Source organism: Egretta garzetta, unplaced genomic scaffold, assembly GCF_000687185.1.
Source record: "Egretta garzetta isolate BGI_Z169 unplaced genomic scaffold, ASM68718v1 scaffold220, whole genome shotgun sequence".
Taxonomy (NCBI): Eukaryota; Metazoa; Chordata; class Aves; order Pelecaniformes; family Ardeidae; genus Egretta; species Egretta garzetta.
In genome coordinates, this window is record NW_009258414.1 from 3,124,029 (window position 1) to 3,140,552 (window position 16,524).

General features: G+C 38.2%; 1 protein-coding gene across 3 annotated transcripts in view; it reads right to left on the minus strand.

Moving 5' to 3' along the window:
- Positions 1-16,524, minus strand: part of DIAPH2 (diaphanous related formin 2) — a 226,087-nt gene that overhangs the window by 78,208 nt on the left and 131,355 nt on the right. For 2 of the 3 annotated variants that reach the window (XM_035898413.1, XM_035898426.1), the window contains exon 24: positions 5,007-5,142. In XM_035898413.1, the coding sequence (XP_035754306.1) occupies positions 5,007-5,142 (136 nt within the window). The remainder of the gene's footprint in view (positions 1-5,006; positions 5,143-16,524) is intronic. The other variant, XM_035898420.1, reaches the window with a different exon arrangement.

The window sequence follows — 16,524 nt, forward strand, 5'->3', positions numbered from 1 at the left end:
AAGGAAAACAAAAGTTAAATTTGCATTGACAACTATCCAAAGTTAACACTTGTTACTGTTCAGGAAATAGTCCCCAAGGAACCTACTTTTAAGAGAAAAGAATCCAATTCTTCTTCCTTTCTTATCCCAACCTCAGATTTCACAAAGTCTAATTTTTCTTTTCCCCTGACAAATTACCTCATTAAATCATTTTACTTGGAAGGTACCATATGCCACATTCATAACCAAACAATCTTTTTTTCCATTGCAAAATTTTAAAAGGTGAGATTAAATTTTAAGCAGCAATTTCTTTCTAACTTCCCATCCATGCTTACATCCATTTGCATTTCTCTTGAGCTGGTTTTGACCCATATTAATAACATTTACAGTCATTTTGACATCCATCCCCATAGTCAAGATGGCTTCAAACTCTTGCATAAACAGATCTTAAAAAATTTTGAGCAACTCATGCATAACTGAAGAAGAAAAATCAAACCTCATCCTGGTTCTATAGATGCTCATGTTTAAGCATAATGTAAAATTCCATCTAAGTTTTTTCTGTGAATATTATATTTCAAGAAGAGTGCAGCATATTCAAACAGACCATCGATATCAATATGAAAGATAATGACTTCCCAAAGGAATTGTAACACTTGCCTCATTGGCATCCAGCACCATAAGCTAATAATCTGTAGAATGTAAATAAGCACCAAGTTTTATCACTCCAAGTACCCCATATGCAATCACTAGCCAATATATATATACAAAGGATTAAGGCCAAGACATTTACATAGCAATATGTATCTCGTAATAAACTTAGCATGGATTTCTGTCTGTGCTAAAGGACCTAGAAGGAACAGGTAACGTCAGGAAAGCACAGAATCATTAGAAAACCGAAGCAAAAGTAACCTTGAATTGTATCCTGCAACACTCAATGCAAGCGTAACAACAGTTCATGGAAGCACAACAGAACGATTGCTGATACTAGTACGTACCAGTTTGAATAAATAGCATATGAGTTCTTATATAAGAGTACTTGAGAAGGGAAAGGAGGAATATCCATCAACCGCTAGCACTGAGCTTCATTTCCATTATCTTCATCTGCATTAGGGGAGAATGTTAATATGTCTTCAAAACAATTAATTCAATACTAATTGGGACTGAGGAAGCTCATTCTATCTTTTATCCTAATACTGGTAGTTAAAAGGTGATTTTAATTGCCATAGTAATCAGATATAATGAAGAGCAAAACTGTTTCTGATTAAATAACATTTGCATCAGAATTGCTGTTATACGCTTTTCAGCTCCTAGAAAGCTGTCTTCAGTTCTTTTTCTCTCTCTCTTGTTCAGATATGCACATGGAACCAATGCTGCAAGAATTTTGCAGATGTTAAATCAGATGGAAGTCATGAAAGACTACATATAAACGTATCATAGCCCAGTCTGCTACAGCCCTCACAAAATAGGAAACACTGCTGAAAAACAGCTATAAAGAATGTTCTCCTTCCATAGAGCTAGTGAATGCTAAAGAAGAGAAAGGACTGTTAACCTGGGAAATTTGGGATCTCTAGGGATGTGGGTAAGTCATTTAGGTCTTTCTATGTCCCCATACGTCACCAGGAAAAAGGGCATATAGAAGTACCTTCCTAGTCCAGGAAATATAACAAACAGATGCATAAATAATACGGAAAAATGGTGTTACATTCTGAAAATATTTCTCAGAAATTTGGAGGTGTTCCGTAAGTTGAGTACTACATAATGCCTTGTGCACCCTACTGCTTTTATAGAAAGCAACAAAAGTTGCCTTTGACTCAAGCCGTTACATAGCCTTTTCTGTCCAAAACAGCTCATTTGTATCAGCAATTTTATCCCAAATAATGCCAAATCCACTGACTACAACTGAAGAAACAACTTTGAATAGAACTGACTTCAAGATAAACCACAGGCTCAAAAGATTTTAGTCTTATTTAATATTTAACTGAGAACCACTTAACCTTTCTGTATGTATTACTGTGCTTATTTACAAAAAATAATACACATTGATATAATGAAGTTTTCTTGAGGCAAAGAGAAGTGCACATGTTGGATAAGTTCCTACTGTAATTTCTTATTTTAGAAGGTATATGTTCATTTTGTCACCTATCAGCCAAACTGAGTAGCCTGGTCTTTAAAATACTGCCAACTCTGAATTTACTTTGTAACTAGGAATTATACAGGACAGTCATCTATTCTGGCCACAGTGCAGTTTTCTGCTCTCTCAGTTACACCAAGAAACACATATTAATGTAATATTTAATTAATTGTAATCAGTTCTAACCTGGATTCTCCAGTGGCTGCAAAAAAAAAAAAAAAAGTTGTAGCTACATAACCAAGTAACAGCAAAAAATACCTATTCTAGAGCCATGCACTAAAAGGCTGGAAAATGTAGGAAGCCTATTGCTCACATCTGAAAGGCTGTAGCAATGCGTTAAAATTTTATTCTTGAAGATATAGCTAGAGAAATAACTGAAACAGCTAGGTTGAAACACCCTTTGGGTGAAAATCACCTTGTCAAAATGACAGCTTGAGAGGACATCTGCCTCCTTCCTCTAAGTCTTCTGTGTCACATTCACTTAGACAAATTTGCAAACTATTTATATAAGCAGCAATGAGCATACAGAAGTAGATGTATCAAGAAAAAAAAAAAAAGTTGGTTGGCAAAACCAGTTAATTGAATATCAATGTTGTGGAATCCAGTGGGGATGGAGGTACCCCCCTACCTCCTACTATGGCAATAGAGTTGTAATATGTGAAATGCATATTTCAATATATTTAAGGATTGGGAAAAATACTTTAGAAATATTAAACTAAGTTCATGCCACTGGTTTAGAAACAGCTATTCAAATGGCAGTTTCGGTGCATTTGGTCGTGCACATTCACTCACGTATTTGCAGTTTCAGTAAAAAAGAAACACAATGCAAACCTAAACTTCAGTTGTCTCTGTTGATAGGAAAAGTCTTTCATGATGAAAAGCAAAATGCTATCAGTATACAGAGGCATCGGTGTTAATGCTAAGCATGGTCTACTCCTCATCTGCTTAAAAAATTAATGAATGTAGACAGGTATGCGCTCACTGACTGAGCTGAAGCAATTTAAGAGCATGTAACTTTGATCTGTTAGCTACCGCCTTTAAACACAGACCAATTCACTGACAATAGTATCTAAGTGGGCTTCTCATACTTTTCAACAGCTTACAAACCACAGTAGCTAGCATTGGCTTAAGTGGTAGTTTAAACTAACCTCTCTCAGTGTGTCTTTAAGCACACTGGTAGAGGGGAGAGCGATGATGGGATTTTCAGGTTCTTCCTACCACACTCACAGAAAAGTGCCTGTCCATATTACAAAGGACTTTTTTTTCCAGGTGACAGATATTAAAGAAAGATTAGTCAAATTCTGAAAGAATGGATTAGAAAAGTCTAATGAGACATCTCCATGAGCTTAACTTCACAAAAGATAGAAAATGTATTTATACACAGCTTGTATTTACATTTTACATTTTGTTCATAGTTAAACTGAAATTATTAGAAGAATCTTTATGTCGTATGAAATTTAAGTTTATATATAAAAATTTCATCTGCACACCAGAGTTATTCACTAAAACTTACACTACAGTATATTCCACGCAGTGTCACTGCCGCTTCAAGCAAGGCCAAAAATAACAGGATTTGTGGTACCACTGCAGAAACCCTCCAAACCAGCCAGGTGGGAAATTTAGTGATATGCCACAAACACTGGCATTCTAAATCTATGTGACACCAAACTGCATCATAAGTATTACGTGACAATATTTCTGCACTACCACGTTATCAGCGATGGAAATTCTGACCACTACCTTCTCTTTGCACAGCTCTGAGTTCACCTCCACAGTCATCCTCTTAAATGTTGGAGTGGGTCTGTTTGCCTAGTCTAGTAATTCTCCAGTATTTTTCATCCTTCTATAAATTAACTTTACAGATGCTATATATATGCCCTTGAAAGGCAGTGTTATTTCTAAACTTTGCCCCATTCGATCAATCTCTAGCATAGCACTATGCTAGTTAGTTTGTCATAATTAAATGGTTTACTGCAACATCATCCTTACACATAGTTAATACATCATCACATCTTACATGAAGTTCATCATAAGCAAAAAACAAACAGCATTTTGCCATGAGTATGTACCTGTTAGCCTGTTCAGTGGACAAAAAGGACAAGTGTTTTACAACCTTGTCAGATTAGCAGATTAACACAAACTCATGGAAACTGAACAAAAAATTGCAGCCTCGAGTAATCTCTTGCACAATCAGAATGTTCAGTTTTACCACCACTACTTGCCTTCTGGACTCAGAGATAAAGAATAAAGCCTGTGTTTTACAACCTCCTGGAAACCTGCACAGCATCAGTATTGGGACCACCGATTCCTCCAGCTTTCTTACTTTCCTCTCCTCTTAGGGTGGCCTCATGCAAATTACAATATTCTCACAGCTGACAAGCTCAACACATTGCTTTTTTCATGCTGAAATGTCACTCTGTACTTAGGCTCCAAGCTCAAGCAGATTTTCCAGCTCCTAATAGGACTGTTGGGAGAACATCCATTATAACATGGAGGCTCCAAGCCCAAAAAGAAAGATGTTAATTGCCACACTACCTTGATTATAGAGATGTTTACAGAATGAAATTAACAACAAAGCAAGTAAGATACTTCTTCTTGGAAGTAAATCCATATGAAAAAAAAAAAAATCAATTAACTGCTACAAATGAAAACAAGCCAATAACTCACAACAAAACACCTTGAAAGGAACATGATACATATTAAGTGGCAGATATGGAATTACAGGATCAGGTAGACTAAAACACAACAGAATTTTTGCTGAAAAAGTTAACCTTTTCTTCCAGCTTTCAAAACAGACAGCAAGTATTTTTCATATTGATCAGGAATAGCCTTCAGTTTGTTACTCTTTATTTTCTTTTTCTTTTAGCAAATCTCTCCACTAGAAGCGATGCCTTACCTTTGTTCATATCAATCAACTGCTGCTTCTTCTTCTGTCGCTCCAGTTTCTCTCGTTCAGCCTTCTCTTTTGCCAATTTGGCTCTCTTCGTTTTCTCCTCCATTTCTCTTCTTTTGTAGTTTTCTTTTAACGCCTCCTGCATTAGATAAAATGAACATGGGTGTCTATATACTGAGGAAAACTAGAAAGAATGACAAAAATGACCTTGTTTTCACAGATACTGCATTTACATCCAATGGGGGGAGGGGGGAAAAAGGCACCAAATACTTCAAGCATCTTCAGCTATCTTACAGGGAACATAACTTACCATACTGTTTGTACACATTAGCATTATCAGATAATCAGAAGAATGAGAACTGAAATAGCTTTGCTTTTATGAAGAATTAAAAAGTGCCAAATTTTTCAGTGGCAATATATTTGTATCTTTTTTCTATTAAGACTGTAAGTGTAGCTTAAACTTGTATCTTAAGGTTAGGAGAGATGAGCAGGCATGAAGCCAAATTCCCACTATAATGGACTTTAGTTACAAGTAATTGAAACTCAGTTACTAAAATTTAAGCTACAATTCTTCAGATATTTTTGTTGAAACATCCAAAGCAGTCTGGATCACTTAAATACACAAAACACATCAAAAGTAATGGAAAACTGTTGAATTTAGAGATTAAAACTCCAAATATAAAGTCTCTGAGTCAACAGGTTACACAAACTACCAAACTACAAGCTACAAGTGTAAGAGAACACCCCTGGATTAAAAAAACCCACCCAACCAAAACCAAACAAAAAAACCCCCACCAAACCCCCAAACAAAAAACCCCCAAAAACAAAACCCCAAAAAAACCCCCAAGCAACCAACCACTTGTATAATCTTGTCTCCATCTGGTCTAGGAGATACCCTCCTTTTCCAAAGGAGGCTAATCTCGATTTCTTGCTGTGGTGGCTGCAGATGCCCACCTAAGCCACCCTCTCACTCACCCTCCTCAAGAGGATGGGGACAGAATAAGATGAAGAGATGAAGAGAGAATCTTGAGAAGAAGACAGGGAGATCACTCACCAATTACTGTCATGGGCAAAACACTTGAGGAAGTATTGTATTGCCAATTAAAAAGGCGTTGGATCGGCAGAAACAAAGACAAAAAAGAAAACACCTCTTCCCCCTCCCTCTTCTCAGGCTCAACTTCATTCCTTCATTCCCAACTCCTCTATGTCCTCCCACACACACTGAGCAATGCAGCAGGGATGGGGGGAACAGGGAGGTTGCAACCAGGTCAGAACAGTTCCTCTCTGTCACTCCTTCCTCCTCATGCTTTTCACCCACTCCAGTGTGGGCCCTGCCTGCAGGCTACAGCCCTTCAGGATCACCCTGCTCCCGCAGGCTACAGCCCTTCAGGATCACCCCGCTCCCCCAGGCTACAGCCCTTCAGGATCACCCTGCTCCCCCAGGCACAGCCCTTCAGGATCACCCTGCTCCCCCAGAGGCACAGCCCTTCAGGATCACCCTGCTCCCCCAGGCGCACAGCCCTTCAGGATCACCCTGCTCCCCCAGGCACAGCCCTTCAGGATCACCCTGCTCCCCCAGGCACAGCCCTTCAGGATCACCCTGCTCCCCCAGAGGCACAGCCCTTCAGGATCACCCTGCTCCCCCAGGCGCACAGCCCTTCAGGATCACCCTGCTCCCCCAGGCTACAGGCCTTCAGGACCACCCCGCTCCCGCAGGCTAACTCACCCTGCTCCCGCAGGCTACAGCCCTTCAGGATCACCCTGCTCCCGCAGGCTACAGCCCTTCAGGATCACCCTGCTCCCCCAGGCTACAGCCCTTCAGGATCACCCTGCTCCCCCAGAGGCACAGCCCTTCAGGATCACCCCGCTCCCCCAGGCTACAGCCCTTCAGGATCACCCTGCTCCCCCAGGCACAGCCCTTCAGGATCACCCTGCTCCCCCAGAGGCACAGTCCTTCAGGACCACCCTGCCCCTGATGCCTGCAGGGTTGTTTCTCACACTTTCCCCCCTCAATCCTCACTGCCATGCAGCATTTTGCCCTTTCTTAAATAGGTTTTTACACAGGCACCACCAGCTTCACTGCTGGGCTCGGCCGTGCCCTGTGGTGGGGCTGCTGCAGCGCTGTCCTGCGCACCTGGAAGCGGCCATGTCCAGCATGGGGCAACCCCGGCCTCTCCTCACAAAGGAGGCCCCTGCAGCCCCACACCCAGCACCCGGGCCCAGAAACCCATTACACTTACTCACCACTTCTTCGCACAAATACTTTCCTAACTCCTATTACATTGCTTGATCTCTCAAGGAGGAGAAATATTTTAATTCCCTTAAGCTGTTCCCCAAGATCCTAAATTTCTCCTTAGTTTCGCCTTTCCTAAGATTCATTTATCATGAAGAAATTCACTGAAATCCATCATGATGGAATGTCACCTAATGTCACAGACAGACATGATAAATGTTAGGGATAATTTTCTTATTTATATTCACAACAGCTACAAATTTATTGCTCCCTTTCCTCTCCAACTCACAGTATACCAACATCCTCTACCTACAAGTACTGTAGGTCTGGGCTTCAGGTGATGTTGGGGAGTAATAACAGTAAAGAAGATACCGCATCCAAAAATGTCCAGAATTAACACAGCACATGCTCATTAATGACATTTCAGCTTAAAAAGCCAAACGGTCAATGCTTATTAAGCACAGGGCATAAGAGAAATGGTTTTCATGTCAACATTTACTTTATTTTCTACACAATTAAATCAGGCCTTAAAAACTAGGAAAATCACGTATGTTCACAACGAAGATTTCTTTGTGGATGTCTTCGTAAATATCCAAGACAATATATCAGTTATTATTCCACAACAAAAATTTCCTTAAGAAAGTGGGGGCAGACTCCTATTACACAGTTCAATATATTCCTCAAAAATGATATTTCAAATGTTCATAAGTGAAGATGACTGTTCACCTTACTGTGCACATGCTAGGAAGAAACTATGGATAACGACTGTCACTTCCAAAAGAAAATCCTACCTAAATCACCTTTACGTATTAAGATTTATATAAATTATAGCAGTATTTGGTAATCCAAGACTCCCAAATGCCTCCAAATACAGAATATTCATTCAAGCAAGGGACAGCATATTTCAGTGTGCATATGCCATTTCGGAGTTCAGTGAGGTAAAATACTACAGACAGCCCCTTCTGTAATGACCGATACCGCTTTGCAGAGATGCTGGGTACCACAGTTACCAGTGATGTTACTTGTGGATGCACTTGAAAATTGGACCAAGAACTGCATTTGCTGTACCATCACATAACCGATCACCCTGAGAAACACCTTTTCTTTCAGAAAAGAGAAAAGAGAATTAAAGGAGAAAATCAATGTTTTATCCTTTTTGTTTTTGGACAGTTCTGTCTCTGCACATTCAATCACACTTGACAGAGATTTCATTTTACCGCAACTTCACAGGCGGTAATGAAAGTAAATGCCCACAATCTTATGGGAGAAAGCAAATAAGAAATGTCATGGCTGAACTAGTAGCCCACTAGCCATTGACATACTATGATTAGATCATAGATTCTGTCACATTTTCTAACAGGAAGACTACAACAGACTGATCTAAACAAGCTCTAAAGTTATTGTATCTGGAAATTCACTCTGAGCCAGACTCTACAAATCCTAGCTGCAGGGAGACTATATGAAAATAGAGATTGCTGTTCATAAAATATGCTGGCTACCAATGATGATTCAAACAAAAGTCATTCAAAATAAAGTTTTAATCTTCCTGAAAACCAGTAAGATAATAAAACACCGATAGCTGTGTGTGGGAGCGCCTATTTTCATTTACCCATTCCTTCATATGCATGCATATCTACGTACAAACAAAAATAAACAACCCCCACCATTCCAACACATGCAGCACAGGAAAGCACAAGGAGGTCAGATGGGCCTGTCCATTATTTCTTCAAAATGAACATTTCCTAGTATTCTATTTTCTTCCAGAATATAAGTGCTTTTAGAGTATCTTCACATACAGTCTCTTTCCAGAGACTATAAAGGAAGAATTGGGGACAGCAAGTAAAAATCCATTAAGTGCTAACCTGAAATACCAGAGCATTTTTGGAACAGCCTGTTGCTACAACAGCTAAGGGTTGCAGCAAAGGGACATTTAACACCCGGTGCTTTCTGTGGTGGTCAAAGCGGGCACTCTGTAAGGCAGGAGAGAGAAACCCTAGCAGGACATCCCACCATCGCGCCTCTGGGGCTCGTGGTCCCTAGATTGGCCATTTCAGAACGAACAGTGCAATGCAGCGCTGCACACATACAATTTCAGAAGCATTTTCATAACAACATAAAAGGGTCACTCTAGAGAAAAAAGCATGGCTTATCCACTCTCAGCTTTGCTGTAGCACTCTGGTAACTGCTTGGTAACAGCTCTAGTATTTCTGATTAGTATTTAGTGGATTCTTTCCTGCCATCCCCAAATCTCTTGAACCTCCTACCCACCCACCCAGTTTTATGCCATGTTCCTTGAAATTTAACATCTCTTATTTTCATCTACCAATTCAAAATGAGTACTGTGAAAAAAAGAACAAGGATGATCTATTTGAATCATCACCAGTGTTCAGTGCACGCAATCCCTTTCCTTCATAAAGCATCTCAGAAGCAAACCTCCTGGAATGTACTTGTTTGTTATTACTCTCCATCAGGCAGTCTGACTCTTAACCGTTCCATATTTGTTATGTCATTTACGACTGTACCTTTAGTCAGAATTGGATGAAAGCCTGAAATAAATAATTTCCAAGAACGTACTCCCAGATGTTTTCAAGTTATGTGCTAAAAACGAAATACATATATATTCGCCTCTATGTATAACCATACTTTATATTTGAATTGATATTGCTAACAAATTTGATCATAGTTTTTCAAAGCTGATTGAAGATAACTGTAAATAAAGGTAAAGAGGATTTTGACTCAGGTGTATAGTGGTTTCTACAGCATTTGCTCTGCCTGAATTATACCACCAATCCTTTAAGTTTCTTTTTCTACAGTTTTACTGCAAAGGGTTATTCTTCTCTCTCATGTTGCTTCAATTACTTCATTATTTACTATTTCCTCACTTTCTAGACTTCCAGACCGTGGATGAGCCTAACAACTTCTAATACAAAGGTGACACGATTCTACTACCACAGGGATATTTGAGCACCACCAATCTAAAGTTAAGGCTTAAGTTAAAAGAAATCTGGACATCATCTCATGCTTTCACCTCTCTTCTCTTTGGCATACTTTTATACTCCTCTATACATATTCTCTTCCAAGCTCCTGAGTTTCAGTGGACTTCTTTCAATACAGAACAGTGCTATTTTGGGTTATCAGGTTATTTTTAAGAATGCCAGTGATATCCTTTCTGTGTAGGTTTGCAGGCTAAATGACCTAATCACTAAAAGGTAGAGATCAGTTTGAATACTGAAAATAATAGCTCTATAATTGGCATTGCTTTTGAAAGAGGTTAAAAAAAAAAAATCAGCTGTTTTGTTACTGTGATGTAGCTCAACAGTGACAGAGTACATACTAGTGTTCATAGGTATATACTACACAACTGTATTTATTCCCTAATTAAGGGATAAAAACAAACTAATATAGCAGTTACATATTCAGACAAAGGTCACAAAGGGAGAAGCAATCCACAGCCTTCCCAACAGCTTTGGAAAACATTTTGAAAAGTATTCATCTATTCAAAACATGTAAGTGCATGCAAAAACTGAAATAATTGTTAAGTGAATCTCAACAGACAAATATTTTAATGCATACAACCTCTTTTTTTGACGGGCTATTCATGACCCTCTGTATTTTTGGTTGGTGCACAACAGCATGCAGTTTTGCTAATTCAACTGCACATTAAAAGTTAGAGAAAGTCTGAGTGGGGCTTTTTTTTTTTTTTTTATGAAGACAAAACCAAATTATTGTCTTTCCTAGCAGAGATTCAGCAAGGAATATTAACTCTTATTAGGGGAGCCAGCTGAAGGGGCATGTAGCTTGATGTTCCCCCTTGTGTTTATTAGGATTCACTGAAGTAAGGCTCTTGTACTCAGGACTGCCAGTTTATAGCTTGGCTTCCTTAAGAAGCAAATAAAAAATTAATGTATCTCTTACATTCTGTACATATCTTAAGTTTTGACAGACAAACAGATATTCACACACCAGCATGGTTGTAAATAGACTCTCAGAGGTAAATTATTAAAAACAAGAAGAAAGAAAACAAACTGTAATGCACAAATCTCCTTGGATATTAAAGATGCAGTTGGCTACAAAGCAGCCATGCACCAATAATGAAGGCTGCCTGTGATCCCTCAGGCCTTCCCTAAATTTGCCTTGCAACTGCAAAATATGTGAAGCTCAAAAAAAAAAAACAAACCACCCTACAAAAAAAAAATTTTCTTTTTTTTTTTTAACCGAGTTAATCTAGAGAAATAGAGAGAATTAAAATACAGCAGATTGAGCAATCAGTTTACATGTGAAAGAAAGATCTTTCAGGAGCATTCCTTGGAGGATAACATATTCAAATACATTGTTGTGCTTATGAAAATAATGGAAAAGAGATGCAATGAGCTGGTATTAAACAAGAGCAGACAAATTGCATTTCCTGATGGGTGGGCATGAAACAGTAAGCAGAAAAGATTATGTTTCAGATACTGCCCCACGGTTCACGCATCAGGGCCATTACCTCTGACACGAAATGTCTTTGGCATACCATTACAGATTAAGATTTTTGGCAAGTGTAACTGCTGTTCTATATTCAGGTAGGGAGAAGGGTTTTGCTGTGGTTTATCAGGTGTGTTGCAAAAACACTTAAACCTGTCTAGCAGCGTAAGGTAGAAGAGGTTTTCAGTGTTTACTGAATCAAATTTAAGGCTACCAATGAAAAACTATTTGTATATCTTAATTACTTAATAGTACATGTTTGAATAATTACTAAATAGCCCTGAAGTGGACAGATGTCGGACTCCTTTAAATCAATATTTGGATACCAGAATAAACATGCATGTCTAATTCAGGTTATTCCTGAAAGAGACAGAGCTGAAGTATGCACTTACACACTAACAAAAGTGTATTATTGTAATTAAAAAAAAAAAAAAAAAAATCCCAGAAAAAGAAATGTGAGCCATTTTCAGTACAGTCCAAGCAGAGAAACCATCAGCATCTGCCTACAGCAGATGAATTCTTTTGTTCAAAAAGTGATCTTTCTGGATGAAGAAGACAAATCAATAGGTCAGCATGTGAAGCCTTGCATCACCACACAAGCACAACCCTTAAAATTGTGTAACAAAAATTCACTCTTTCTAAAGTAAATCTGTAAAATCTGTTCTTACAAAAGCCTAAATCCAGTAGAAAAAGTGATTTTTTTAAATTTTTTTTTTTTAAACATCAGGACCTCGACTATGTTGTTTCAAAGTTTCTGGCTAGAAATTCTTGACAAATTTTAATAGAGGCTGTGAGAATTGCACACAATGCAGTGCATACCGATATAAAGTACTTAAATAATAAAATAAGACTGCCTAGGTTTGAAACATTTGGCATGCTTCCTTCAAGACGGGGCTGATGGACTAGCAGAAGAAAGCTATCTACAGGTTGTGTGGCATGACACTCCAAAGAAATGATAAATGTGAAAAAAAACCCCCAACATTGCAGGGGTACATTTATTCATCTGCATTTTTTTTTCTTGAGGTTCCTTACACCTTCTACTTCACGCTTCATATTATATTAGCTTGCTTTTCCTAAACGTGATAAGCAAGCAAATATGAACTTAAGGAAGGGAATGAGCTATAATTGACTACAACATCAGCAAGCTAATTGAAGATGCAATAATGCAGTGATCAATCTGAAATCACAATTAAGACAAACATGGATTCAAATTATCAAATTATCTTAAAATCATATATGAACAAACAGAATGATGAGGCTAAGACTATATGAAACACACTTATAGAGATTTTAGAGAGGAGTCAGATTCCTTTTAACTCATGACTGCTTTTTAGAAAAATGTTAGGTGCAGATATAAGCACCTGTAGCCTGTAAGCATCTTCTGTGGAAGGGTCTCTTAGACTTAGACTCTTGCCAAAGAGTCACTTGGATCAGGTAATGAAGTCCACTGGTTTACCAGAGGTTTTAAACATTTCGGTTAAATTCACATCTTAAGTATCGCAATAGTGCAACTCCCAAACTAGTACCCGTTTCCAGAGTGGAACGAGGATTCAAAATACTCATTTAAATATTTTAAAATCCCAAGATAATGCCTGGGAATAATGCGATTACTCAGCTGGACTCACTGCCATCAGCACTGCATGGAGAGTCTCTTTAAAACCATGAAACGGAAAATTCTAAAGAAAAGTTTTAATCCTGCTCCTTTCCAAGATTAGGGAAGTTAATTTCAGTTTCCTCTAGACCACATTTTCTTGTATTACTTCTGAAAATATTGCTGAACTAAAGGCATCCGTGAAATATGACATTTGTTGCTTTTACCCCACCTGCAAGGGCAATCACGTCGCCACAGAAACAAGTGAGACTTGTTGGAAACAAATCCCAACCCCATCTATGCCGCCTGTTATGTCTACGCCTGCCTACCTTTAAGTGCTTACAAATGCAGTGTATTGTAATTCAGTTTAATTTCTTTTAGAGAAATGTCATCCTTACCTTTTATATCATGAACACAGTTGCTACTTATCGAGCAATACTAACAGCTTGTTAATAAAGTTGATGAGTTACCGCTCCTCTGTGAATTCTTTTCCTTCTGATTCCATGAGTTATAAACTTTCCTAGCCTACACCTAATTCCTGATTTGATCAATATCATGAAAATAACTCTCCTCAGCGCTAGCTGGATGTACATATACACTCAGATGAGAATTTAGAGAGCTTACAAAAGGGTCTTTGTGTGCGTTTTTGGGGCAGGGGGGAGGAAGGGTTTGCTATATGCTGCCTGTTAATAAGGACAACGTTTCACTTTTGATATTACCTCTTGGGAAATTTCACTGGAGAAAATACTTCTTGCTCATTATTCTTTATTTTTTCATAGCTTCCTGCTAGCTAGAAACTGTTATCTTTCAGACCGCATTAAAGAACTGTTACTTTTTAGGCAGGAGGGAGAAACCGTATTCCCAGACAAATAACCGGGGAGAACAACGGATAAATACAGCCTTTCTTTTAAACCACTCCTGAATTACAAACTCAATTTATGAGTCTGAAAGCTGGGAATTTAGCTTGACTCTGTATTGCATTTCATAGTAAATCATATGTTTATTATGTATTAATTTATGTATTGTATATTCATTGATTTGTATTATTGTAGCCAATGACTTGGTGTATCCAAGGGAAATTTCAAAAAAGCCACAAGAAAAAAAACATTCCCAAGTCACAGAGCTTGAAATTTACTTTGAAGCAAGTTACAAACAAGCAAATATTGGAAAGAGAAGGTCTTACAGGTACGTTTATACTCAAGATGCTGAATCCACTGTGGTGAAAGTTTTTTCTTACGAAGGCAACATAACAGATGTTTTGTCTCCTGTCCGGTACAGGGCATCAACCTCATAAAATCTTGAAAGACCAGGGTAGTAGTAGCCCAATGGAAAGTGTTTAGTTTACTGATCATTTAATGTATCTTATAATTTTGGGGAGACTTTCACTTTCTGGATCTTGTATTAGAGGGTTACTGTAACAGATCCCAGCCAGGCAGTCATCATCAATCAGTAGTCAGTGGCGAGACACAAGGGCAGTGTATTTCATCGGTCTTTTACAAGAACCCATCTCTCCCACTGCCTGTTGAGGAGTTACTCACACCTGCTTTAATATTTACTTATACCAGAATACAACCCTTTTCCCCTAAGTACATTCATAATGTAATTTAAAGATGTAATTCCGTATTCAAAGAGCGGCATTTATACAAATATGAGGGAAGCAGTCACCACTGAGAAAACTGCCTACAAGATATTAGAAAAAAAAAAATATATATATAACTTCACTGAAGGAAAAATCTCTGCAGTTCATAACAACGATGCCCGTAAATACCTGTGACTGCTTCAAATTTTACCCAACTATTCTTATAGGCATTATTACAACATCAGTTTTTTAGACTCAAAATTCACCTTTAAGACTATCTGCATTAAAGGGGCAGCCCACAGAGCAAACAAAATCTGAAACATTTAAGAACTGTGTAAGAAAAAAGAACATTTCCTATTTAATGCTGAAGTATATATTTCATACAACTTCTGCAAAGCACACAATCGGATTAAAAGGGTCCATTTGCAAATGGAGGCATGAGAACTGGCGGATATTTTTAAATACTCTAGCACCAACAGAAACAAGCATTCAGGAAGTGACAGATTAAAAATACTTCAGATCATTTGATATAAACTCTGTGAGACAGCAGGTTAAAGTGAAGAACCAAAACAAAAAAGAACAAACTGGCATCTTGCTTCAGGCAACTAATTAATCATTATTTGATAAGAGCCTGAAACTATATCAACCCCAAACTTATCAGGTCGCAATTGTCCTCAAGGACAATGGAATTTTTTGTTTACTTTCAATGGAAGAAAGGACTAAATCAATAAAATCTAAAAAAATATCTTCTTCAAAATAGTGCTAAATATAGAAGACATTATTATTCAGTGGATCTACTATTTTAACTGCAAAGACAAAAACAAACATTCAAAAAACCTTATTGCTACTTGTGATTCAATTTCTCTGTAATCATCAGCTCCAAGAGAAGAATAAATACATGCACTTTTTTTTTTTAATTCCAGACTTGATTTTGAATCATGTTCCATTTGCAGTCATGCTGAAGTGCTTTACTTATTTCTTGTGATATGCCTTGAATACAGGGATGTTATCAAGACATACTTAAGCACAAAATCAAAGAAGTAAACATAGACAGAGGTAACAGAAATACCAGGAAAAATCTAGTTAAAAACTCACTTCAAAGGTTTAAATATTCTGCCTAATCTTAGGACAAAAAAAGACTGAGCAAAGAGCAGTACAGCCATGAGGGGACCATGAGGGACAAGATGCCTAACTAAGAGAGAGACACCTGCAAGAGAGAGGAGGGGTAACATGATGCAAACTTTATTTCGTTGTCTCCCTACACCCTTGGCTCTCATTATGTTTCCTGCACAAATGGTTAGAGAAGGCTGGGGATCAAATGGGAGCAGATACAGAATAATAAGTAAACCAACTCTGTCTCTTCTGTCTGCATCTCTAGGTTGCTTCACTACCAGTAGCTCAATGAATTTAAATGGCTCACAAGCACTGTTTGGTTAGATGACTGGTCAGCGGTGCTGTAAGTCTATTTGCAATCATATGATGGGCAGTTTTAATGGTGGCACTTAGACTGTGAACGCCTAACTATGCAGTGCTTTTTTCTCCTCCTAATAACACGGAACAGCCCCAAACTCACTTACTCTCTCTCACAGTAAGGTAAAAAGATGTTGATAAAAACTAAGTGCAAAAAATTAATTTGGTGCTTGACTGGAAAGTT